The sequence below is a fragment of the Urocitellus parryii genome, chromosome 7, assembly GCF_045843805.1.
Source record: "Urocitellus parryii isolate mUroPar1 chromosome 7, mUroPar1.hap1, whole genome shotgun sequence".
Classification (NCBI taxonomy): Eukaryota; Metazoa; Chordata; class Mammalia; order Rodentia; family Sciuridae; genus Urocitellus; species Urocitellus parryii.
The window spans coordinates 78358872-78385532 of NC_135537.1; the positions used below are offsets into that span (position 1 = coordinate 78358872).

The window sequence follows — 26661 nt, forward strand, 5'->3', positions numbered from 1 at the left end:
AAACATGACAAACCGGGTGGACATCTACTGGGAGAGATTCATGGAAAAACTGTGGAAATATAGCAAATGACCATCCTAAAGTATTTCTTTGAAATACATTTCATGCTGGATACTACTCAGTGATTCATTTCAAACAGGAAAACATCAAGTAGAAGAGCATTTGAAAGTTTGATAGCACACTGATGAATTTAATATCTTCCTAATAAATTCAATGATCATTTTTACCAATGTATAAAATTCTTATTTGAACATTCAGGAAATAATAACATTAGGAAAATATAAACTTACCACTTCTTCGTGTCTGCATTTTCTCACATTAATCCCATTTATCTGCAAAGCAAAGAAAGCATATTTTCACATAGCATATTATAAACTGACTTAAGTTTTTGGTTGCATATAAGATAATAATGATAAAATACATACCTGTAGAATTGCATCCCCAATAAAGAGTAGTCCTGAAAGTTCAGCTATAAATGAAAAAGAACATTTGATTATATACTATTTTCACCTGAAAAATAAGTTGTTTTATTATCATTAATATAGAATAATGAAACAAAAGTTAAAAGCTTTACATTACTATTATCTTGAAAGAGCCACAAAAATGAAAATTCAAAATAATAATATGATTCAACCCATTTTAATTACTGAAACACAAGCAGAGATATTTCTACATAGTTCCATCATTCCAGATCTTACAATTGCAAAATATCAGTGAGTCATCTGAATGCGTGGCCTAATTTTTTCTCGCACTTATACTCATGGTGTCTCTGTGAAAAACGTTTGAGAGATAGATACCCAATCTACCAGCTAAGAAAATGGAAATAGTTACAAGTTTATTCATAAACACTACATTGTTTAACTAGTTTTAGTTAATGTTTGACTGTACCTAATGTATACATGGCTACATGGTTTATTAATGTTTATCCTTGTTCTGATTCTCTGAAGGTATCCCCCAAATCCGCTACTTATTGCCTGATTGTTGGTATGGAGGAGCTCCCTAGTCATATACCAATTGTTGAATCACTCTCAACAGCAGTTATAAAGAAATGGCTATTAAAGAATAGTGAAAATTTACCTCTTTGCTCCTTGGAGATTTTTGAAATGACAACTGGAATGTTATGCTCTGCTCCTCCCTAGAAATAGAAAATCATATATTGTATTTTTTAATGTCAAAAAAAGAGAAAGGAAGAAAGAAAGCTTTCAATCAAGAAACTGTACAAGCTATGATGAGCATGTTCTGTGGACACCAGGCAGAATAGAAGCAGGTAGCACTTCCATGAACCTTTATCAACGAGTTTGGAATTCTGCTCATATATTCAATAATTAATATCAAATAATTTGGAAAGTATTTTTATCTCTCAAACAAGACTAATAATATCATTAAATGCACATGGACTTTGATGCCCTTTGTAGGAAGCTATCCATCATAGGAATTATTATTTCGGTTTCCAAACTTTAGATGATTTTATATTTTCATTCTCTGGCTAAGTTATTCTATGCTGGTGATCAGACACTTTTAACAGTGCAGAGACCTTCCTGAGTACAAAGTGACCAAAGAGATTTTTTCTTGCATAAATGTATAACCAAAGTCAGGTTGTGCATATGCATACTGGGAACTGACATATCTGCATTTTCTTAATTAGTATTAGATTCCTGTTTGTGTGATGGCACATAATAAACAAATTATACAACAAAATGCACTGCCAAGAATACTGCAGTAGTGTTTTGTTGTTGGATCAAATGAGATAGGGGGAAAAAAAGACATATAACCTAAATTCACATAAAGGAAAAAGAATGTTAAAGCTTAAAATAACTGCAAAAAAATATCCTGTTTCATCATTGTGATAAGGATGAAAGCAATAGCTGAAAAATACAGGGAAAATTGTTATATAGAAAAGAAACCTATCACTTTAAAAAAGACAGTTGAAAAACAATCTAAATTCCATTCTATTTTTAGAATATGTGATCCTCCTGAGCATTTTCTTTTCAGGAACAAAAAAAAATTATTTTAGAACTGACATGTTTGTTTTCCCCATGAATGTCCATTTTTAACACTGAGTATACTTAAATAGAAGACAGTCATTTTGGGGGAAAGCAGTAGTATTCAACTTTTTCTTGACAAGTAAAATCCTTTCCTCTGCTGAACTATTAAAAACAAACACGACACGTGAGATAATATAAATTATCCTGCTCCACCTGAAATTAGAACTCACTTCTCAATACTTTTATTTCCCTCTCTCTTACCATTTCCCATTAGCCCAATATGCATTTTCCCTACCCTCATAAGATAGAATGGTTCTTAATTCTATTCCTGCCTTATAGTCATTATATCTCTATAAGCTCTGATCCTATCTCAGATGATCCTAAAATGATTCTGTCTCTCATCTGATCAGAGTGAGAATGATTAGTGACTGACAGTGTGATAGAAATTAAGTGCTTTTTTTTTTAGTATACAATAAACACTAACTAAAGGGTAGCTCCAGCTTAAAGACAGACTACTAATGCAATCTATCATTAAAATTTATTTGTGAAATCACATGCATTAAAATGAGATTAGAATAATCCATTTTAAGACCCTTAATATGCATGAATCAGAATTCTATTTCTAATCCTTTGCATTCATTTTATTTTTTCCATTGTACTTATCAACTTCTAACTCTCTATAATTTTAATCCATTTCTTACATTTATTACTTATCTTCTTTCTCCCTCCGCTATCCCTAACTAGAAGGTGAGCCACATAAAGCCATTAAAATTTTTGGTACCATGTTTTGTGCATTGATAAAATCTCAATGCATAGAATAATGTCTTTTTTAAAAATCCTGAAAAATAAAGGTTTTTAAACTCAAAAGCATGGGTCCTAATTAGAATAAAAGGTATTCTGTGCTGATATAATTTTATCAAAATGGATTCTACTACTGTCATGTATAACTAAGAAGAACCAATGAGAGAGAGAGAGAGAGAGAGAGAGAGAGAGAGAGAGAGAGAGAGAGAGAGTTGGGGGGTGTCTGCAGTCCTAGGCTATAGTTACTGATAATTTCTAGAGATACTTGGAAATTGGAAAGGATATATAGAATGCATCTACAAGTTTTTTTAGAAGAAAAATTTGATTAATTCAAATTAATCACCAAATTAATTTTTAGGTACTACAACAGGATGAAATAAATCAACCAATGAATTGTAGCTTAAATGTATTTTGGGACAGAAACAACATTGTTTATGCAAATTTTGTCTCTATGTCTTCTTCCCTTAATCTGTTTTTACATTTTGTACTTTTCTCTCATTCCACTAGGTAATCAAAATTTTTCTTAAGGCTTATATTTACAAAAAAAAAAAAAAAACAAATTACAATGGAAGGACAGAAAGATGCTGATTCCTGGGGTCCTTCTAGGAAACAGGCAGCAGGGATAGTGATTTTCTGAGGTTACCTCAATGCCAATTGTTCCTCAGCATTCAAGTTCATAGCTATCTTTTAATGGCAAGATGTAACTAATCCCTGTTTTCTCAACATTTCTCTGTTAGGTGTAAACTTTATCCTGAAATTAGAATGGCTTGAGTCCAAGTATGGTTTTGTTCTTTTGTTATATTTGTTTTTGTTTTGTTTTGTGCTTTTAAATCAGATATCTGGAGCTTTGAAAGAATTCTTAAACTAATCTCAGAAAATGACTTTATTGATTAGATAGCAAATTTTAAAACAAAACTCAGAAGATAGAATTCGAACCTTAAATGACTCTGCTTTCATTCATTGGATCAAACGTGAAGAGCAGCTCAGCTCTATTAAAGTTAACTAGATTTGGTTCAGGAACTAAATGGGGGAATTTAAGATTTTTCAGGTAAGAGTCAAATAATGTGCCTTGCACTCTTTAAAGTAGGTAATAAGCTTCCCATTACACTTAGAATAAAAATCAAAAGCCTTAACAGCCCTTTGTTGTGTAGCTTCAGTCTTCCTGCACAGCACAAATCCATAGCTCCATCATTCTGAACACTAAGGGATGCCAATATTTACTGGCATGTTTTTTCCCCTTATTCTTAACCTGGTAAGCTCCTGCCCATATTTGAAATTATTCTAAAAATGTCCCCTCCTCCAGTGTTTCTCTGCCTTAAGTAAATTCACTTAGGTAGCATTGAATCATGGCTGCGATTTTTATTTATTTACATAATAATTTGATCAGCCTACTTTCAGACTGGAGAGTAAATGGCCTGAGGTCAAGACAGGGCTCCCTCACTCTCTTCTCCTGGCCCAGGGCTCAGAACACAGTTTGGAGAAAGTCTGGATTAACCAATTACTATTATTCCAGAGTGTGTTAGGATCCAAGACTGGGGAGAGTGATGCCATATTCCAAACTGCAGCCCAGATTTCAAGGAATACATATTTCAATTTTGTAATGTTATTTTTTCCAAAGCATAACTCATGTTACAGTGGTCTGTGTAGGAACAAGGTTACAGATCCTGTCTAATTTAAAGGACTCTACACAACAATTTTGCCAACAGGACTGTGAAATACCTCTGAATCAAACTTTGAATATTTTTAGAGGATTGAAAATCTTAACACATAACTCTTTTTAATTCAATATTTTCATTATCCTGATCAATCAGCTCAGCAAGCAAGCATATTCTGGGCTCTGGAAAAAAATAATATGTAGACTTTACCACTATTATTTCATCAAGAGTAAAGAGAATTCTTGTAAGCATACAGCAGCAAGATAATTAGAGTTAAGAGATGAAGTGGACAGGTATGGGAGAGGCATCTAAAAATATCCTCTGAAAGAATATGGGAAGTACCATTATCCATTTAGATGCCATTATTATCTGCCCAAAATTTTGTTTTGGTAAAAATCAATGACCTTTTCAATATAGTATATGTTAACCTTCATATGAAAATCCCAAAAAAGAAAATCTGTAGAGATAAAAAATGGATTAGTGGTTGCTCAGGGCTGAGGTGGGGTTGCAGGTCTCAAAGATTTATAGCAAAATGATATGAGGTTTCTTCTTAATATGATGGAATGTTTTGAAATTGAATGTTCTGATAGTTGCTCATATCCATGAGTATATGAAAATTCATTGAATTCCACACTTTAATTCAATAAATTTATGGTATGTGAATTTTATCTCAGTAAGGCTGTTTATGTTTTAAGAAATGGTCTTTCAAGTAAAGTGCTCCTGTGGTTTTAACTGACTCTTGGGACTAATCCATCATCCTGAATTAAAATTGATTATCTGACTATTTTCTCCCTATTTCTATGTTGGAAAGGTACATATTCATTTTGTGTATTGTAGAAACTAGTGATCCTGACTCAAGAAAAAACAATTGAGGGACAGAACAGTTGAAATAAATGTCCACTTATATCAACAGTTATTATTTATAGATTTGCTCAGAAATCACTTACAAAGTAAAACACAAAAATTTATTACATCTACAATGAAGGTACATTTTTATTTGTTAAATTTGATACTACTAGTATCTGTCAATATAGGAAATTAGTTGCTTAATCCTGGTTATTTTTATCCATTCAATTCAATTTTTTAAAAAAATCATATCATGAATAATGTGGAAACATGGCTTGTGTCCTCAAATGTAGATGTTAGGGATAATTTAGTCCAGGTTTTATAAATATAGGGCATAGTTTCTCAGAGTAAGAGCTTTGTCATGAGGTCGAATCCCAGGTTTGCTACTTATAAGGATGGGTAAATTACTGAACCTGTTAATATTTAATCTTATTGCCTCTGGAAGGAATAACAATAGTAATATACCTTGCTAAATAATAAAGTCAAATTAAGAAGAACTTAAAATATTTATCTCAGAATATGACTCTAGGTTATAGATATCAGCTATTGTTTATAAATAATAAAATGATCAATGGTAATAATCATTATATTTTTGATAACAGGGATTGAACCTAGGGTCACTCTAATACCGAGTCACATGCCCAGCATCATTTATGTATTTATTTTTATTTATTTATTATTTTGATACAGGAACACACTAGGTTGCTTAGGGCCTTGCTAAGTTGCTGAGGCTGGCCTTAAATTTGCAATCCTCCTGCTTCAGCCCCCTGAGTTGCTGGAGTGACCGTCATGTGCCACCACTAATTTTGTCTTTGATATTGCAGAATTAATGTTTTCAAATAGAAATCACCTTTGAATACACACACTTACTTAGAGAATATTAATCACTTATTGTTTACATAGGAAAAGTTATGTTTGTTGGAAAAATATTGCAAAAAATATGTTTTCTAGTCATGTTTACAGCATTCTTTCCCTGGAAATATCCAGAGGTATAATGTGCACATGAGTAGTATTGTATTTTAAAAGATATAGGAAGTAAATAGGTCTCCAAAAGGCAAGACAGTGGTGGGTTGTTCACAGTGATTGTCCTCACACCTCACAGTAATTCTGCTAAGATTGAGCAAAATACAAGGTATTAGATCCTGTGTATGATTCAAACTCTTGGCAGTATGTTTGGATGTAGTTGTAAAGACTTATGAGTTATTTATAGAAATTGTAATTCCCAGGATGGTCCAGACAACAGAGATGAACACTAAAGGAAGAGTTGACCAAAAGGGCTACAGGGGTTGAAGTCAAGCCCAATGCTCAAGGAAGAACCCGTTAATACCAGTAGGAATTCTGCTGCAGCCATGGAAAACCAGCCAGGTCCAGAGTCCATATGCAAGACCAGCATGGATGCAGAAGACCTGTAGGAAAATATAGATGATACCCTAGCTAGTTTGATTAATCTGATCAATTCAAAGGAAGTAGGTTCCTTCTGAGAACAAAGACAAGAATATGCAATTAGCAGGAAAAGTTTAGTGGTTCTTTTGCCCAGATACTGCAGAAACCCATGGGTATGGATTTTGTGGAAATTGGGGAAAATATAAATAGAAGAGCTTGATCTTCTACTGAGATGCAAATAAAAGCAAAAACTAATACAAGGAATGAGAAAAAAACTCCACAGTTTCTTGCATTGTGAAGGATATTTTAAATAAGGAAGAGTGAATAATGAAAATAATCAGGAGTTCATGGTTAAATGTGGATCTGGGGTTATAGCAGGTATGAGAATGTCTCGGAAAAGCAACCCCAGAGTAAAAATAGCATAAATCAGCAAGGCTTCCTGGAGAACTGGGTGCAGAGGTTTGAAGGGGAAGATAGACAACTTCACATTGAGGTTCCAGAATCGGGGTCTACAGATAAAAGATGGTCATATAAAGATACTTAAAGGTCACTTTAAAAAAGTAATGGTCCAGGTATCAATGTGCAAATACTCACTTTCAAATTTCATTTCTTTGCATCTGGTTTCCTAAAAGATATTTTTCCTTTTCTTTCTTTGGTACTAGGGATTGAACTCAGGGGTGCTTTATCACTAAGCTATATATCCTCAACACTTTATTACCTTGAGATGGTGTCTCACCAGTTGCTGAGGAGTTTTGCAAAGTTGCTGAGGGCTGGCCTTGAACTTGTGATCCTCCAGCCTGAGCCTTGTGACTGTGATTATAAGGATGCACCAGCGCACCTACCTCTTACAAGACTTTGTAATAGCAATGACAGAAAAACTATAATAAGGAACAAGAAGGCAGAGAAAATAACATGATTCTGGCATGGGCACACTATCCACAGCAAGGAAAAATCGCTTTATTTATAAATTGAAAACAAGTTCTACACCAGACTCCAGAAGACAGGAGTGAGGACCAGCCTGTGCGTGGGACCTCTCAAGTCAAGACATCCTCCACCAGCTGCATCGGGGTGCAGGAATGTCTCTGAGCTCAGGCCACTCTTTGTGATTGTTTTGTTTCTATTTAGAATGGACATGGATATAAAGGTAAGTTGGGTCTTTCTTTTTCTTTTTTTGTACTAGGGATTAAACTGAGGGGTGCCTAATCACTGAGCCACATTACTAGCCTTTTATATTTATATAGTTTATTTTGAGACAGGGCTTCACTCAGTTGTTTAAGGTCTTGCTAATTTGCTGATGCTGGCTTTGAACTTGTGATCCTCTTGCCTCAGCCTTATGAGCCACTGGGATTACAGGCATGTACCACCACATCCTTGTTGAATAGGGTATGGTGGTACATGCCTGTAAAACCAGCAGCTCAGGAAGCTGAGGCAAGAGGATCACTAGTTCAAAGCCAGCCTCAGAAACTTAGCAAGGCCCTAAGCAACTCTGCGAGATCCTTTCTCTAAATACAATATTAAAAAAAGGGGCTGGGGATGTCTCAGTCTTTACTTTTTCATGCAAAACAAAATTATTACCAAATGTTGGGATTTTAGGTATCTAGGGAATAAATTTATCTGTGAAGATAAATAATTTCAACATTAACTCAATGAAATTGATGTTTCTACTGTTCCTGGATGGCTGTGTTCCACATTGAATACCTTATACTTTTGAACATTATTTAATAAGCATTTTAAAATAATTATACAATTATAATTTAAAATAATATGTATGGGCCAGACACGGTGGCACATGACTATAATCCCAGTGGCTCGGGTGGCTAAGGCAGGAGGATCACTAGGTCAAAGCCAGCCCCAGAAAAGTTAGGCACAAAGCAACTCAGCAAGACCCTATCTCTAAATAAAATACAAAATATGGCTGGCAATATGGCTCAGTGGTTGAGTGTCTCTGAGATCAATCCCTGGTAGCCATCCTTCCCCCCTCCAAAAAAAAAAAAATGGCATAGCTTTCAAAGAAGAGTCTCAGATTTTATAATAAATTCCTAAAACTGCAAACCAAAAATTTTATCAAGGATAAAAATAAAAATAAACAGGGCAGTATATAATAATTGAAAAGAAAATAAATTAAAACTTACTTAAAACCATATTTTAAAAATTAATCATTTTAAAGATTTAAATGCAATACAATTTCATTTTTGCTAAATCTGTTTATTTTTTCTTGTATTCCTTGGGATTTCAGAAATTTTTTTAGAAGTCAGCTATCCTCTGTGTGTTCTAGGTCTCAATTCTAACATTAGTCATTCAAGGAAAGATATTAAAGTTCTGTAATTAAACTGAATAGACAAACAATGGCCTCAATTTCTAACCCTCCTGCACATATTTTTTTCTTCCAGAAGTTTCATAATTGTCTTATACAAGGTGGCGAAAGTAAATGGAGGTAAAAGCTGATTTGCATCATCTCCAACAGTACCATGGACAGGGACATCAAGGATTTATGAACAGAAGCTTCAGGGATGGCATGTTACCTGCAACCTAAAGCCACCATGCACATCTATTTAAAAAAAAAAAAATGCAGTAGAAAAAAAAATCCCACACGAGAATCTTCTTCACACAGTTGCCTATCGACTTTTTAAGCACTGATTACAAAATGGGCGAGCTGAGGGATTATCATCAGGCACAGTGGAGACTGTCAGGAAAGTCCCGGGAGCTGAGATTTGTCAGAAGCACTGAGCACTGTCAGCTGACTTCTCTAAAAATGTGCGATGGAGAACCTTAGTGCTTTTGACAAAAAAGAATATTTTGTTACTCCTCAGTCAAGATTTTAAAAAAGACTATTTTTCTTTCTTTCTTTCTTTTTTTTTTTTTTTTTTTTTGGTATTAGGAATTGAACCCAAGAGCACTTTACAACTGAGTCATTCCCAGCCCCCTTTTTTTTTTAAATATTGTATTTAAAGACAGTATTATTTCGCAGAGTTGTTTATGGCCTTGCTAAGTTTCTGAGGCTGGCTATGAATTAGTGATCCTCCTGCCTCAGCCTCCTGAGCCACTAGGATTACAGGTATGCTCCACTGTACCCTGTTAAAAAAGAGTTTTGGAAGGTGAAACTGAGGTACTCTGTGTCTGAGTTATGTGCAATTCACCTGAAGACCCACAGGAATCAACTATTTTTGTAAATGCCTTTTCAGTTATCTACCACACCATCTTTCTTTGGCTAACTCTAGTGCAGTCATTAAAGCTTCAATTAATAATTCTCACTATAAAACCTCTAGTGTGAGCCAACAGTGATTCCTTAACTGAAGTAAATAAAGACAAACTATGTGCGTGTATATATACATAATTATATTATTGGCTCAGAATTGCTCCTGACAGCAATAAATGATTCAACATAAATTCTGCTTCTCACTTAGAATGTTTTGTAATGTCCCTTACATGGAATTTTAAAATTCTCAGATCTAAAGAAAATAGTGTTAATAGATAAGCACAGTAGTTCATTCAATTCACATATGACAAAAAAGATATTTGTATCATAGTCTTGCTATTTAAAATAAACAATCATCTTTTGATATGGGTTAACAGAATGAAACATCATTTCAAGAAGAAAAACTCAAACAAGAAATTGAAAATGAAAAGCCATAAAAGCATTCCCTTTGGAATAAATGAATATAATTCTAAACAAAATTATTGATATTTATTAGTGTGTATATATAAGAAGTTTGAAATAATTTCCTTTTTTGTTAAATATCTGAATTATATGGAACTGATCAGAGTCAGATAATACTTTTGTAGCTACTATTTTTAAGGATAGATACATATAAATACTTGAAAGTTATTTCAAGTATTTGGTATTTGAAAATAATATGAGTATATGAAAATTCAAGTACAATTCAGTGTAATCAATGAAAAGCTTTAAATAAAGGAAACTTTTTGATGCTTTAAAAACTGTTTAAGCTAAAATGTGGTATTTTTAATCAAAATAAAGAGTATTTTATTGTTGGGTTAAAAAATAAATTGCAAAATGTTTCAGACTCCACTGCTAAAATAAAGTTAGTGACAAGATCAGGAAAAATGTGTAACTCAAATGAAATCAACTTCCATTATTAGATTTTGTTCATGGAATATCTATTATCTTCAGTGGTACCTATAAAGTCTTCAAAATAATCAAAATAAACATCTTAGCTAGAAAAAAAAATCAAAACCAAAAAATCCTTATCTACTGATAATGGAGTCCCCAGGGCATACTTGCCATATCCTGCAATTTGTTCTGCATGCTTCCCTAGTCTTAGCTGGAATATGAAGTATGCTTTAAAACTAACATTTTATATAGCAATACTCTCACCACTGACACTATCATGCTTTTGCAAATTGATCTTTCCTCTTGGTTATTTTCACAAAGTTGGCCAGAATTGATATTCACAAAGTTCAGAATTAATATTCACAAAGTTCCAAGCGTACATAATGTGAACTATGTTAAAATTTCATGAAATGTGTACCTGAGAATTATAAATGATTTTCAACTCATATAAGTAAATGTCTAAGTCAGGAATCAATATAAATTTACATTTTATTTATCTATGCACATTTGTAGTATTGGTAAAGGCATTTAAATTGCTGATCTAGCTTCAATTTTTACATAATCTCCATTCCTTTCATAATTTCTCTTTTGCTTAAAATGATAATAAGTTTCAGGTATAGTACATCTCTAATTGTCAATAACATACAGAAATGAAAGCCCTAAAAGTTTTATAATAAATGAAATGGGGGCATTGTTAAATAAGATATAGTTACTTCTTTAATAAAATTGTTAGTTAAAGAAAAAGAAAACATAATAAAACTAATCCTTCATATACTATCAGGTCTTTTGTTAGTATAAAATTTATATTTCTTCTATTGACTGCAGGTCAACATTCCTTACACTGGTGGGTTAAAGGAAGAGATGTAGATGTAGTGTCATATTTAATGCAAAAGAATAAACCAGATAATGAATGTTAATAAGTTATATTCCATGCTAGCTAAATTTAAATTCTCAAAACTTTTTCTCAAATGTCCAAGCAAAAGATAAAGGGTGGTCAAAGTTTTATGAGAACCTACTTAATTGACAACCCACTCTAAATATTAAGAAGCTTGCTGTAGCTAATATTTTCTAATTATTAACTGGCAAACATTAAAATACACAAGAGTTCATCCCTTCCACTTGGCTTGTGTAAGGATAGACTGGAAAGGTGGGCTACCTTTATGCTTAATCCAAATCCTCCCACTGTTTGTCTTCTGATGGTCACCGTTCTTTCCTGAAAGACAGGATTTTTAAGAGTGGTTAGTGCTTCCTAATACTAGACTTTCATACATTTTATTCCTCTGGGTTTTGTTTTTGCTTTAAAAAAAATCATTTTTGACAGCAAAGCAACTCCAAACTTGTAATTAATAGAGCATTTTTATAATTTTTAAATTGCAGGTCAATAACTTCTCAAAATAATATTGTTATTAAACTCTGATAAATTAAGTCTTTTTCCATGGTATTTTGGGATGTATTCTGAATCTTGATTTTTAGACTTCCTACTTTTGTGCACTCTATTCTTGTCTAAGAAATGGCAAGCTTTTGGTAATGTAACAGTAACTCAGTGTCAGTGGTAAATATTCATTAGCCAAGGACTTATCTCTGCCACCACCAACTCATTTAATCTGAGAGTTGAGCAGAGGAACTGTCCTGCCCCAGCACATGAATGATGCATATGATGTCTAAGATCAATTCTGTGAATAAGCCATATTCAAAATCTTTAATTGCCTATTTGGAAAAAAGAATGAATTACATGCCTAAATAAAAATGATAATGAAATCGTCAGTTTTCAAAATCACTTTCTCTTATCCCTTTTCAATGGAAACAATACTTCCATTACTTGCTTATGTGATTTAAAGAAAAAAAAATCACAGAGACAGTGATATGAGCACAAAGAGTCTTATTTGGACAAATTCTGTAATTTTCAATTAGAAAAATCAATAGTGCTCTGTTTTAAGGCCATAGTCTCTACATAATGCATACTCAGGGGAATGCTGAAGGGTGAATGAAAGCTTTTATGTATAATGTGGTCTATTCACATAAGCCTTCTTGAACCTATTGCAAAGCATAGCCATTTGATGAATCCACCCATTCTTTTCCCTCAGCATTTGTAATATATATGTATATATAATATGCATGTGTGTATGCATATACACACATATGATATATTCTATATATACATATTCATATATAACCTAAATCCTGTATTTCCACAAATACCCAATTTACCTGGCTGCTAAGAGCCACAGCCAAGTAATATGATGCATGGCATTTTTGGTTGAAAGGTGACACTAGCTAGCTATTGAGATGATATGATTATGTTAAGATCTGCATTCATATGGATATTGGACTCCTGCTGTTCACCTTGGCCTGCTACAGACTCCTGGAGAGTTCCCATTGGTTGGGGAAGTGCAGTAGGAGGGAATTCCGGGGGAAGGAACTCTCTCTGGGGTTCCGGGAGAACGCTGGGTGTGTGAATCAGCAATCTTCCTGGGCGCATAAGGGGCATTGGCGGCAGTTTCAAAAATAAAGTTTGTTCCTGCTTGAATGGCTCGTGATTTTGTGCCCAGCCAGACTGCAGCACCTGGCTAGATTTTATATCTCCAAATGTAAATTTTGTTCACTTTCTTATGGATGAATTCTTTCCCTCACTCCCTTTTTCTGTGTGAGCTATGCAAAACACATATATTGAGGAATAATTAAGACAAAATTTGAAAATAGTGTGCTTCCAGTGGCTTTTGCTAAACATTTTGATAGGACAATAACTTGTCACTGAGTTGTCAAGCTTCTTTTTTTGTCAAATATTTAGTTTTTATAAATGAAACATGAGCATACTTTAAGAACAAGATCATTATACCACAAACTAAGTAATATTATCATGTTATTTATTTTTAATTAAAAATGAAATCTTTTAGTGGAAATAAATATAAAATTATTAAAAATTGTAAGTTTACATGAGTAGCACTTGGTAATATAAATTATTTTCCTTTGGCCAATGTGCTAAGAAATTTAATTTTTTAAATATTTATTTTACTTAAAACCTTATGACTCTTATTACTTGACATTCAAATTTTTCAAATGAACATTAAAATTTTATGCATACAGATAAGTTACATGTGTATTATAATTTATGTGATCTTGAAATATAAAATATAGTATTAAATGATACCATAAATGCTATTTTTTTTATTTCAAAGCCTTCTGTTAGTTTACTCACCACCAGTGCCACCACATGTATGAGAGGATTCAGTGTTTTAGAATTTTTATTGCAAAGACTATGCATATAAACATTCCTGCAGGTACCAATGAAAAGCAGGTTTAAATATATATATATATATATATATATATATATATATATATATATATATATAATTTAAGCTGAGTATTAGTAGTGTCCATTTGTTGAAAAGGACAATCTTTTAAAATCGATTAATTTTAAAATTATTTTTTATTAAAAGATTTATTAAAGGGAAATTGAACATTGCAAGCAATATTGAAATTGAATTTAGAAACTATTAATGACTCACATATCCACAATTTAATGTATTTGTCAAATTACTTAAGTTCTGTGAGCCATTGTTTCCAAATCTGCAAAATGATGATAAATAAAACAGTAACAACTTTTTTTTAAGGTTTAATATTTGTGATGTGCCCTTGTAACTAGTAGAAATTAAATGAATATTAAGATACACACCCTAAATCTGTTATTCTAGACAGGAATAGTCACTTAAATATCAAATTAATATTTATCCACCTCACATTTAAATAAATATTTACATCATAGAATAGTTCAAACACTGGAGGATTCAAGATAAGAATAGGTAATTAAATAGTGATCTTTATTCTTATAAAACAGATAAATTGCCTTCAGAAGACTGCCCATCAAACCGAACTAAAGTTCTTTGATGTCAGAAACTATTTCCTTAATTATTTTCTAAACTTAATTCTGATGTACACTTGATACCATAAAATGTATGCAAAGCCAACCAGGGCAGTCAGCTGGGACAACCTATGTCAATTGTCTTAAAACTGCTGTCAGAGAAAATATACTTTAATAAGCAAGCCCCATCAACTAAAATTTCTAGACATCTTGCAAAATAATCTCAAGCCACGACAGCAACTTGGACAGTGGTCTTGGTTTAGCTGCTCAGTGTGCACGGAAATGCTCTTTTTCTTTGGTAGACGCAACAAGCATACCACTATTATCAAAGGTCTCTGGAATGCCTTTGCTCATTCTCTCCAAGTCTGCCTTCTAATCTTTGGTGGCGAATATTTAGAACAAGTTCCAAATCAAATACAAAATTGCTGATGCAGAGAGGAGTTCCCACAGTCAGCAGAAACTAACTGCCCAAAACCTCAGTAACAGCACTTATTTCCATGTTGTTCAAAGGCTTGCACACAGGGGCCTGCGCATGTGCACTCCAGACTGCACTGCGGTATGGTATTGCTGCAGAAGCTACTTTTACTAAAGTTGAGTGTGTTGGACCAGCCATACTTTCTGTGGGTTGTTTTGTTTTGTTTGGTACCAGGGATTGAACCCAGGGGTGCTTAACCACTGAGCCACATCCTCGGCCCATTTTATTTTTATTTTGAGACAGGGCTTCCCAAAATTTCTGAGGCTGGCTTTGAACTGGTGATCCTCCTGTCATTCCAGCAGCTGGGATTACAGGTGTGTGCCATCACATCTGGCCAAATTACCTGATGTTTTAAAAGCAAAATTTTAAATTGGTGACTGCAGGCAGCAGGAAGGGAAATAACTCCATAGTTTGGCTCCTTGCTGATCCCTAGTTGTTTACATTTGTGTCAGCCCTGCCACTTTCTTTTCATCTCTCCATATGAGGCTCTTCCCTCCTGTCCCCCGAAACATTTAAAGGCAGCATTAATGAATTGCATCAACAATAAATTCATGATTTATTCTTATAAATCAGAGAATACCATAAACTGATGTGAAGTGTTTTTCATCACATCTTTTGTTCTTTTAAAAAGACACAATACCTTTGTTTATTTTTACGTAGTGCTGAGGATCAATCTCAGTACCTCACACATGGTAGGCAAGCACTCTACCACTGAGTCCCAGCCCCAGCCCTTAGTCACATCTTGAATGTCCTAAATATCATTGCCTGGTAAGAAAAAACTGATATTGTTATCTTATTGTTTAAGACACAAAAATTCAAACTGGTGCTCCTGTGAAATCTCATATAGAAAATATCTTGATAAAACTTCCTCTTCCTTACAAGGAAGCAAAGAATAATAATATGTGGTTTTAAAAGACTTACTGCACACCCCATCAATTAGCATCAATGTGATAAGAAAGTTTGTTTTGAATACTTAATGTGCTTTATAGAAAAAAAAAATATCATACCTGCCTTGGAGACTATTATGTTTCACACAACACACAAAGTGCACACACAGACTACATGGACCATAGGAGATGAGAACTATACATTCCACAAAATGAATGCCATCAAATATTGCAGGTACAGAAATTCCTGAAATATGGATATGAGAAAGTTAGGAAGGAGTGGAAACAATGCACACACTAGAGAGAATAGCAATTAGAACAGTGTATTGAGGGCTGGGATGTGGCTTAAGCGGTAGCACACTCGCCTGGCATGTGTTCGGCCCAGGTTCGATCCTCAGCACCACATACAAACATAGATGTGTCTGCCGAAAACTAAAAAATAAATATTAAAATTCTCAAAAAAAAGTGTATTGATTTTATGTGAAAGAAACAAGGAAGTTACAGCTTAAGAGATAGGAAATGCCGTTTGCGCCCTTGACAACTAAGAAAGAATAGATAAAGTGGTGAAGGTAGAAACAGTTTCTAATTTTTAAATACCTACACATGTTATTATAGCTCTCATAGCACTTGCGATTATTTATTTTAAATGTGCGTGTGTGTATATACACACACACACACACACACACACACACACACTTTGTTCCACTACAGGTTTATTTTTTTCTCATATTTTTTATTGATGATTATAGTTGTACATCATGATGGGATTTGTCGTTATGTATAAGTACATGCACACAATATAACAATAGAGTTTGGTCACACCCCAGCACTTCCAGCTCCATCTGTGCCTCCCACCCTTTGGTCCCTTTCTTCTACAAATCTCCTTTTAGTTTTCATGAGATCTGTCCCCACCTTCTCTATTCTTTTCCCTCTCTAGTTTCCACATATGAGAGAAAATATATGACTCGTGACTAGAGTTTGACTTAACATATGTTCTGTTTCACTTAACATCATAGTCTCTAGTTTCATCCACTTACCTGCAAATTACATAATTTTCTTTTCCTTTATGACTGAACAAAACTCCATTACATATGGTTACCACATTTTCTTTATCCATTCATCTGTTGATGGACTTCTAGGCTGGTTCCATAGTTTGGCTATTGTGAATTATGCTGTTATAAACATGTGTGTGTATCACTGCAGTATGATGACTAATTTTTCAGGATAAATACTGAGAAGTGATATAACTGGATTATATGGTGGTCCCATGCCTCGTCTTTTGAGAAACCTCCATACTGATTCCCATACTGATTATAGGAATTTATAATCCCACCAACACTGTAAAAGTGTTCCTTTTTCTCCACATCCTCTCCAGCATCCTCTACACAATTCTGAAGGTGGAACATGTGTCTTTTCTCAGTTTTCTCCCAAACATTTAGCACAGGGTCTAAATCAAAGTTAAATAATCATGTTGAATGAAAAAAGAGATGGCCAACATTTTTTCCAAAAAGAAGTTGAGAGTTTCTTCCAGAGTCAAACTTAGTTTTATATGATCCCAGAATTCTAGTCTTAGTAACCCAACTGACTTGAAAACGTATTTACAATAAAAATCCCTGCAAATGTTTATAGCCATTGTATTCATTATTGAGTGACCAACTAAGATGGTCTTCAACAGGTGAATAGTGGTACAACTGTATAATGAAATATTATTCAGCAATTTGTTTTTATTGACACAGAAATGCCTTTTATGTTGGTAGCTGTTCAAAGGCATAGAGATAATGTGTTAATGTAGGCTTCTCAGTTGTAACAAATGTATCACTCCAGTGAGGGATGGTGGTAAATGAAGTCTGCTCTGGAAGCCATGAAAAGACACAAAAACCTCAATTGCATATCACTCAGAGAAAGAAGCCAGTTTGAAAAGACTACATACTTGGATTCTCTCTATGTGACATTCTGGAAACTACAGACTATGAAAGCACTGGTGATTGCCCAGGGTTCAGGGGAAGGGGAAAAGGTTGAACAGGTGAAACACAGGGGATGTATAGGGGAATGGAATTCTTCTATGTGATATCATGATAGTGGGCACTTGCCTCCATACATTTGTTAAAAGCTATTGAACTTTTGAGCACAAAGAGTAAATCTTGGGCTGGGGATGTGGCTCAAGCAGTAGCGTGCTCACTTGGCATGCACAGGGCACTGGGTTCAATCCTCAGTATCACATAAAAAGAAAGAAAGAAAGAAAGAAAGAAAGAAAGAAAGAAAGAAAGAAAGAAAGAAAGAAAGAAAGAAGGATGTTGTGTCCACCTAAAACTAAAAAATCAATATTAAAAAATTCTCTCTCTCTCTCTTAAAAAAAGAGTAAATCTTAATGTATTTTTAAAATCATTTAGGCAATTGAGGTATCCCAACAAGAAATATAGACTGCAACTAAATGAACTAAATGCATTACAAATATTTATTTCTATTTCAATGACTCCCAGCACATGATACTATGTTTAAGTGGATAAAGTTGTATCATATCAAGGTTTGGATGAGCAATTTTAATATTGCAGTACATATTTAATAAAATGAGAAAATTCAATAATGAATGATGTATGGAGGAAGTCGTATTTCTTACTGATGGAATAAGAGTTTATAAATAAGCAAAGGCAAGAAAGCTAGATGGGGTAATGGAAGATAGAGACATCTGTATAAACTCATGTTTCACTTATTATAAATATGGATGGTTATTTACAGGAATGATGTTGGATATGTGGATCTATACAACTTATATTTTCTTCTTTTCTAAAACATCATTTTTGAGATATAATGTCATGAAATTTGCCATTTAAAATGTGTAATGCAATGGCATTTAGTATGGTTATAGAAATATGCATCCATCACAATTAATTTTAGGATTTTGTATCATTACTCTAAAGAACAGCCATACCCTTCAATTACTATTCTGTATCTCAGACTTAGGCATTCACTAATTTAATTTCCATCTCTCTATATTTTCATACTGTGGACATTAACATAAATGGAATCATACAATTTGTGGTCATTACTGTCTGGCTTTTTATCATGATGTTCTCAAGGTCATCCATAATGTAACCTGTGTAAATACTGCATTTTTTTACTGATAAAATAATACTTAACTTCATAGGTAAATCATAGTTTATATGTCTATATTCCCCATTGATAAATATTTTAGTTGTTTTTCCTATTTGATTATTATGAACAATGCTGCTGTAAACATCTCTGTGCAAGTTTTCCTATGGAGATATATGTTGGTTTCTCTTTGACATATAACAAGTAGGACTGGGAACTGCCAGACTGTTTTCCAAAGTAGTGGCGCCGTTTCTCATTCCTACCATCAATGAATGGGAACCAATTTGAACACAACTTCTGTAATGCATGTTATTAACTGGCTTTTTAATTATAGCCATTTTAATAGTGATTAAATAAAAGCTCATTGTGTTTTTGATTTGAATTTCATTGTAATTTTTTTATTTTCTTACTTGATATATACACAACTTCATATATACACTTATTGATACACACACATACATGTGTATATTCTTAAAGAACTTTATTTGACCATTTTTGTTTTAAAGAGAGAGTGAGAGAGGAGAGAGACAGAGAGAGAGAGAATTTTTAATATTTATTTTTTTAGTTTTCGGCGGACACAACATCTTTGTTGGTATGTGGTGCTGAGGATCGAACCCGGGCCGCACGCATGCCAGGCGAGCGCGCTACCGCTTGAGCCACATCCCCAGCCCTGACCATTTTTTGATGGTCTATTTTATTCTGAGTTGTAAGAGTTCATTATATTTCTAGATAAACATGTTTCTATCTTTTCACTTTCTTAAATGTCCTTTGAAGAATGAACATTTTTAATTTTTGTGAAGTATACTTTAATTTTCTTTTTTTTCTCACATATTTGGTGTAACATTGGTAAAACAATTGCCTAATTCCTTGTTATGATGCTATATATATTTTTTTTTCTTCAAAGACTTTTATAGTATTAGCTCTTACATTTAAATATTTATTTCAGTTTGAACTGATTTCTCTATGTGGTATGAAGAAGATATTCATTATTTTGCATGTGGATATCTAGTTGTCCCAGCACCATTTTCTGAGAAGAAGATGGGTCATCTATTGGTCTTGGCAATCTTGCTAAAAATCAACTTACTGTAAATGTAAGAATTTACTTCTGGACTTTCAGATCTATTTCATTAACCTATGTGCCTATTCTTGTGGCCATAATTATGTCTAGAATTCTGTCTATTCATAAACAGTTTAAAACCAGATGTCAATCTTCCGACTCTTCTTTTTAAAGATTGCTTTGGCTATTATAAATCCCTTGCATTTCCATAATGAATCTCAGGATCAAGTTTTCTATACCTTCGAACAAGTTTGCCCTCTACTCTATTTTGTTTCCTTCCTTCCTTCTTTTTTCAGTTCTGGGGATTGAACTGAGTAGTGATTTACCAATGAGATGCATCCCCAGTCCTTTTTAATTTTTATGTCGAGTCAAGGTCTTGCTAAGTTGTCAAGGCTGACCTCAAACTTACTATCCACCTGCCTCAGTCTCCCAAGTAGCTGGACGTACTCATGTGTTGCCCCATTCTTTCCTATTTTTTCACACTAAGACAGTAATAGATCTATCACTTCTTTTTGCTTAATCTACTCTTTGCCTAACTCTGTCAGGGGACTTCTAATTGATTCAGATAAACAGCCATCCCAAAGGCTGTGTGAAACAAAAACTCAATGAATTTGATTATCTAATCAATCATGCTTGAATATGTTGTCTCAACAAGACTTCTTGGCATATTATAGAAAGAACATTTGAGTGAATTTTTTGTCTTAGAATATGTTCAAGTTGCAAGGTAAAAATATTTTAATATTTATAGTAGTATCTATTATTTCCTTTACTAGAGTCTCCAACAATATCATTTTCAAAAAAATATTCATATCATGGATAAATATTGATATTAATAATAGTACAAATCTGTACTTATATTTCTGAAATGTTTAATGTTTTATTTACTGAAATAACTAAATGGTCACCTTTGTTATAATGCTGATTTACAGGATAATTATAGTAACACACACACACACACACACACACACACACACACACACACATATATATATATATATATAAACTCTTTCAGCTGAGAGATATTTAAAAAATGATATCCTATAAAATATGTGATTAAATTAAATACCCTTTTGATCTAGATTATGATGTCATGGCTAGAGGCTGGCTGATTCCCTTTCTTGATATCTGATTAAATCTACATCCTAACCACCTTGCTCACATTCCAGGGTGTTAGTCATCTGCCCTAACCACTTCAGAATCATCCATTAGGTAACCATGGAAAGTCCTTACACCATGGAGTGATACTGTAATAATTCACACTAGCTAATCCTCACTCTTTGGTTTGCCTATCCCTTTCCTTCCCATGAAAACTAGAATAAAAACTCTTGGCCACAGTTTTCCCTCTACCTTCGCCTGGTAGCTGGCCCTGGAGCTTCCTCTGACTGGCTTTGCTGTAACAAGTGGTATTATGATGGAATCACATCACAGGTAATAGCACACTGAGCACCAGGGTTCTTGGTTTCTAATATTACTTTCCAATAAAATGAACCAGAGCTCCCAGGAAAAGCAGCTGATGTGAGGACTTGGAAAGAAAATGTATAAGATAAGTCTGAAGCATTTTTTAGGGATCAGGATATGAGGAATTGATAAAAAAAATTGAGGGAGAAAATTAAAGGGATCACAGAAACAAACTTAAGTAGCAACCATTGACAATTGAAAAACATAATCAGCAAAGTTGTATCCAATTTTAGTTCCATGCATAAATATCCATGATCCCTCATCAATGTAACCAAATGGTTTGGATAAATAAGTGGCAGAAAATAGATAACACCACAGCACAATAACTAATTCCAATTAGCTGTGCATATACTCGGTCCTCAAGGAGGTGAGGTTAAGGACTCCCAGTCCTTAATTGTGGTGAGTGCACCATGGTTTCTTTCCAGAACATAGTATATAGAGGGTAGGATAAGGGTAAAAGAAAGACTTCACAGAGGAGAAGCCTCACAAACTACCTGTGCCTATGATTGACAGAGAGTCCATAGAGTCACTGAACATAGTTAACTTGGTCCCCCAAACATATGACTTCTCACTTATTGTGAGAAAAACATCAGAAAAGTAACTCAATAGTGAGGTAGTGTACAAATACCTGACTGATACTCCTCAAAACTGTTACTATCATAAAAATATAAATATTTTTTAAACTGTCACAGCTGAGGTGCTTAATTACAAACTTTTAGAGAGTCAAAATTTGATATTTACAAAATTATTACTTTGAAATATCATTCATCCATGAGCTAATGAATATAATTACATCTCCATCTTGTATGATTCTTAGCATTTCCTGAAGTTTTATCAATGAATTTTAAAAATTTCCCAATATTCTATATACATATCATGAAATTCATCCCCTCCATTTGTAAAACTCATTTAAATAAAACAACAATGTTTTGATCATATGATCATATAATCTCTAATTTTCTGTTTAATCTGACTATATTGCTCCTGAATTCATGCATCCTCTTGTTCCAATATGAATTAACTGAGATTTAACATGTTCACAGTTATCACCCTGCAACTTCTATTCTTCCTGTTTCTGGGAATTTGTGTAACTTTTTTTTTTTTTCAGTTTAGGTTCTGTTTCATGGCTTCATATTCGCTGCTTCTTAATTCTTCCTTGCATTTGTTTAGTAGTGATCTTTCCTTTTTCGTTTATGTGTACCATCCAAATGATGGTGGAAGCCATTTACACGTGATCAAGCTTCAATGGGCGACACCGTCAAGATGTGACTGAGTGGTCTGAGGAGCTTCCAAATATTGGTATCTACAGGGATATTTTGTTGAGATTATCTTTTTTATTCTCAAAGGCATCTTTTATTGATGTTCTGGGTATTCTGGGAGAGAAATGAACATGAGGGAGTGTTACTGTTCATCTTACTGTTTTAATGCCTTGATTTTCTGTACAATGTCTCACCACAACCTCAGCTGGGCCTCTGATTTATTCATTCCCAAAGCAAACATCATGATCCTTTTCTGTTAAAGCTGAAATCTGTGAAAGGAGATGTGAGTTGTGGTAGGATATCCAGTTAGGGGTATCACAAGTTCCTAATAGTGTGGGCACCCAGTTCTTGATTTCCACCACTGAAGTTAAGGATTTGATCATTTCAAGTTTGTTCCCCCCAACTCTTCCTTAACCCACTTGAATCAAATGTATGGAAGATGATATGTCATGAGCTTTGTAATGTTTTGAACAACCAATAATTAAAAAAAAAAAGGTATTACGATCTTAACTTTCTTTTACTATATGTTGATGATCTTTCATCTCATAACTTTGTTTTCTTTTCCATGGGATTTTTTATTTTTATTATCTCTTGGTTTTTCTTCCCCAGGGAAAACTTTTATTTAAACTACAATTTTATACCGAACTAAACCATAAATGTGAAGGAATATGTAGATTTTTTTCATATGTCCTATTTGCTTTGTGCTTTTCTTAGAGTTTCTCTATCTATCTATATTTTTTTCTAAAACTATGGAGCTTCACTTAATGTATTGAGCCTTCATTAACAGATTTCAATGAAGGAAACTTTCTTCAGTTAGCCTGGAAATACTGCCTAAGTGTACACATTTATCCTACCTTTGTTTGAGAGAGTATTTTTCTGCTGGTTTTTAGATGGATGGTTTTCAACACCCTCTAGCAAGAATATAAGGGGAAAGGATAAACATGTGAACTCCAAATTAAAATTAAAGATTTTATACTTTTGTTAAGGACAAAATAATTGAGTGAGTTAAGGAGAATGTGAGAAGAGGGAAAAATGTTAAAGAGAAAATCTGTGCCTGTTGGATGTTCACAGTGTAGTAGGACAGAATAATAGGAGAAAATATCTAAACAAAAGTAATGACAGAGAATAATTTGGGGATAAAGAAGGCCTTTTGAGATTACATTTGAGCATAGCCTGAATTTTGAGGCAAAATAGTAATTTTTGTGTATACCTGGATGAACAAACAGTATTCCAGGAGTTCGGACCATCAAGTGCAAAAGTTTGAGGTGAAATTTGCTTAGGATGCTCAGGAATTAAAAAAGTCATTGCAACTCAAGGTCAATTAGGATGGAAAAATAGAAGGTGGGGTCACACACGGAAGAGCAAACCCTATGCAACACTACATCTTGACAGCCAGTTCTTAGGTATTCTGTGGGACATAGAACACCAGGACAGGATTTTAGACACAGAAGTAATTTGGTTTAAAATAGTTGGAAGGGGCTGGGATTGTGGTTTATCGGTAGAGTACTTGCCTAGCATGTGCAAGGCCCTGGGTTCGATCCTTAGCACCACATTAAAAAAAAAAAATGGAGATCAGTGGGAGGTGGGCAGTGCTGAGATTGGGAGAATCAATTTGGAGGTTATATTATTCTTTAAGATAAGTGGTGATTATGACTTGGAAAAGGGAATTAGCAATGGAAATGAAGAGAGATGGTTAGATTGAGTATGGAGTATGTTAAAGTGGACAATTACACTGAACATTCTAATTTTTTCTCCTCAGATCTTATGCCTTTTTATTTCCTTAACTTGTTTGTTTCACTGGCTAACACCCCCAGAATTACATAGAATAGCAGAGGAGAGGAAAGACCTCCTTGCCTTAATTTAGGGGGCAAGCATTCAATCCTCCAGTAGTAAGTATGTTTTTAAGCTGTAGATGATTGTCAGTGCTCTATAAAAATAGGTAGAAGTTTCTATTACTTGTTTTCTGAAAGCTTTTAGCTTTTCATTATGAACTAATTTTGTTAATTTTTAAATTAAAAAAAAAACCCATTCTAACATCCTTGGAATAAAAAGAAAAAACACTCATGGCGTACAATTATTTTTATATCTTGCTGAATTCTATTTTCTAATATTTCATTGAGAATTTTTGTGCCTATATGCATTATTAGTGTTGGGCTGTAATTTTCACTATTTTAAAAAATCTGCTCTTTTTAGTTATACGTGAGAGTAGAGTGTATTTTGACATGTTTATGCAAACATGGAGTAGATCTCATTCTAATTAGGATGCCCAGTCTTGTGGGTTGTACATTATGTGGAGATTCACTGTGGTGTACTCATAGATGTAAATAGGAAAGTTATGTCAGATTCATTCCACTGTCTTTCTCATTCCTGTGCCCTTCCCTTTTCTCACCTCGCCCTCACTTTGTGTGTTAGCATTCACATATCTTTGTCTTGTCTTAGTATTATACTAATATAGGCTTGAAAATTGGTTTTCTGCAAGACAATCTATAGGATTGACATCTAGTGAAGATGTATGGGTCTGGAAATTTCCTTTTTTTATAGTCCTTTGTACAAATTCAATTTCCTTAACAGTTACAGAGGAAAATCAAATAATTTATTTTACATTGGGTGAGTTGTACCAGCTTGTGCTGAGGAATTAGTTTGTTTTAACTAATGTGTTAAACCTATGTAAGAAGCATTGCTCATAATATTATTTTATTTTAGATGTATATAGGGCCTGTAGTGATATCTCTGTTGTTTTATTTCTAATATTAGTTTTTCAGTCGTTTTCATTTTTCAAGTCTTAGGAGAGTCTTGTCAACTTTATTAATTTCATCAAAAAAATAGGCTTTTTTCCCATTTGATTTTATCTATATATTTTCTCTTTTCATTTTACCAAGTTATATTCGTACTCTTATTATTTTCTTCATTCTTTTTGCTTTGTGTTTGTTGGTTCTTCTTCTTTCTAGTTTCTTTGGGTGGTATTTTAGATTATTTGTTGAAGATGTTTCTTTTTATTTTCTAATACATGCATCTCATATTAGTTTTCTCTCAATTCTACTTTATCTGCATTCCACAAATATTCCACATTCAGGTTTTCATTCTCCCTGAGCTCAGTGTATTATTTGTTTGTGAAGTTTAACCACCAGTTCTCACTCTAAAGATCAATAAATCCTTAGAGATTAAAAAAATGGGTTTAAAACAACTCTTTATTTATGCAATAAAGGCAATGGTGCATACACACTTCCAAAATAGTGATATGATATCAAACTAAATAATTTATCTAGGCTATCCCATAAATTATGACATGCTAAGCATAAACAGATGTAAGATAATATTTGAAACATACCAAACTTAAATAATCCCAATTCATTCATTAGTTATATTATTGAAAGCCATAAAGGAAGTTAAATAAATCATTCAGTTTGCTTACTGCACACAACACAGTTCATAGTCTTAAGAAGGCTAGAAACGCTCCTTCAGATTCTTTCTTACTCACCTAGAGCTTTAACAGGTTGGTCATGTGGATCCAACTCTACTCCACATTGACCACAGGAAAGTAATGGTGTTGGCAGCAGTTTTAGAATGGGTTGAAGCACAGGAAGCAATGAACCACTCCACACATGTGCACATGCACAACAATATACAACATCTCCATGGTACTCCAGGAATACTCAATGTGACAGTAAACTACCTCACAAACTACAGATTACCACTGAATCAATGTTCAGTGCAAAAACAATATCTATAATGATCACTACAAAAAGTTTAAAATGGATTTGGGTATTACAGATGTGGAGGCAAAAAGTACCATCTGAAATAATTAGACATTAAAAATTACCATTGTAGATAGAGGTGGA

The 26661-nt window shown here is 33.6% G+C and overlaps 1 protein-coding gene across 2 annotated transcripts in view; it reads right to left on the minus strand.

Moving 5' to 3' along the window:
* The window catches only part of Sntg1 (syntrophin gamma 1), a 345728-nt gene that overhangs the window by 290177 nt on the left and 28890 nt on the right, over positions 1-26661 (minus strand). For both annotated transcript variants that reach the window (XM_026395196.2, XM_026395195.2), the window contains exons 3-6: positions 11894-11950; positions 1076-1133; positions 424-467; positions 289-330 (exon numbers count right to left, since the gene is read on the minus strand). In XM_026395196.2, the coding sequence (XP_026250981.1) occupies positions 289-330; positions 424-467; positions 1076-1133; positions 11894-11950 (201 nt within the window). The remainder of the gene's footprint in view (positions 1-288; positions 331-423; positions 468-1075; positions 1134-11893; positions 11951-26661) is intronic.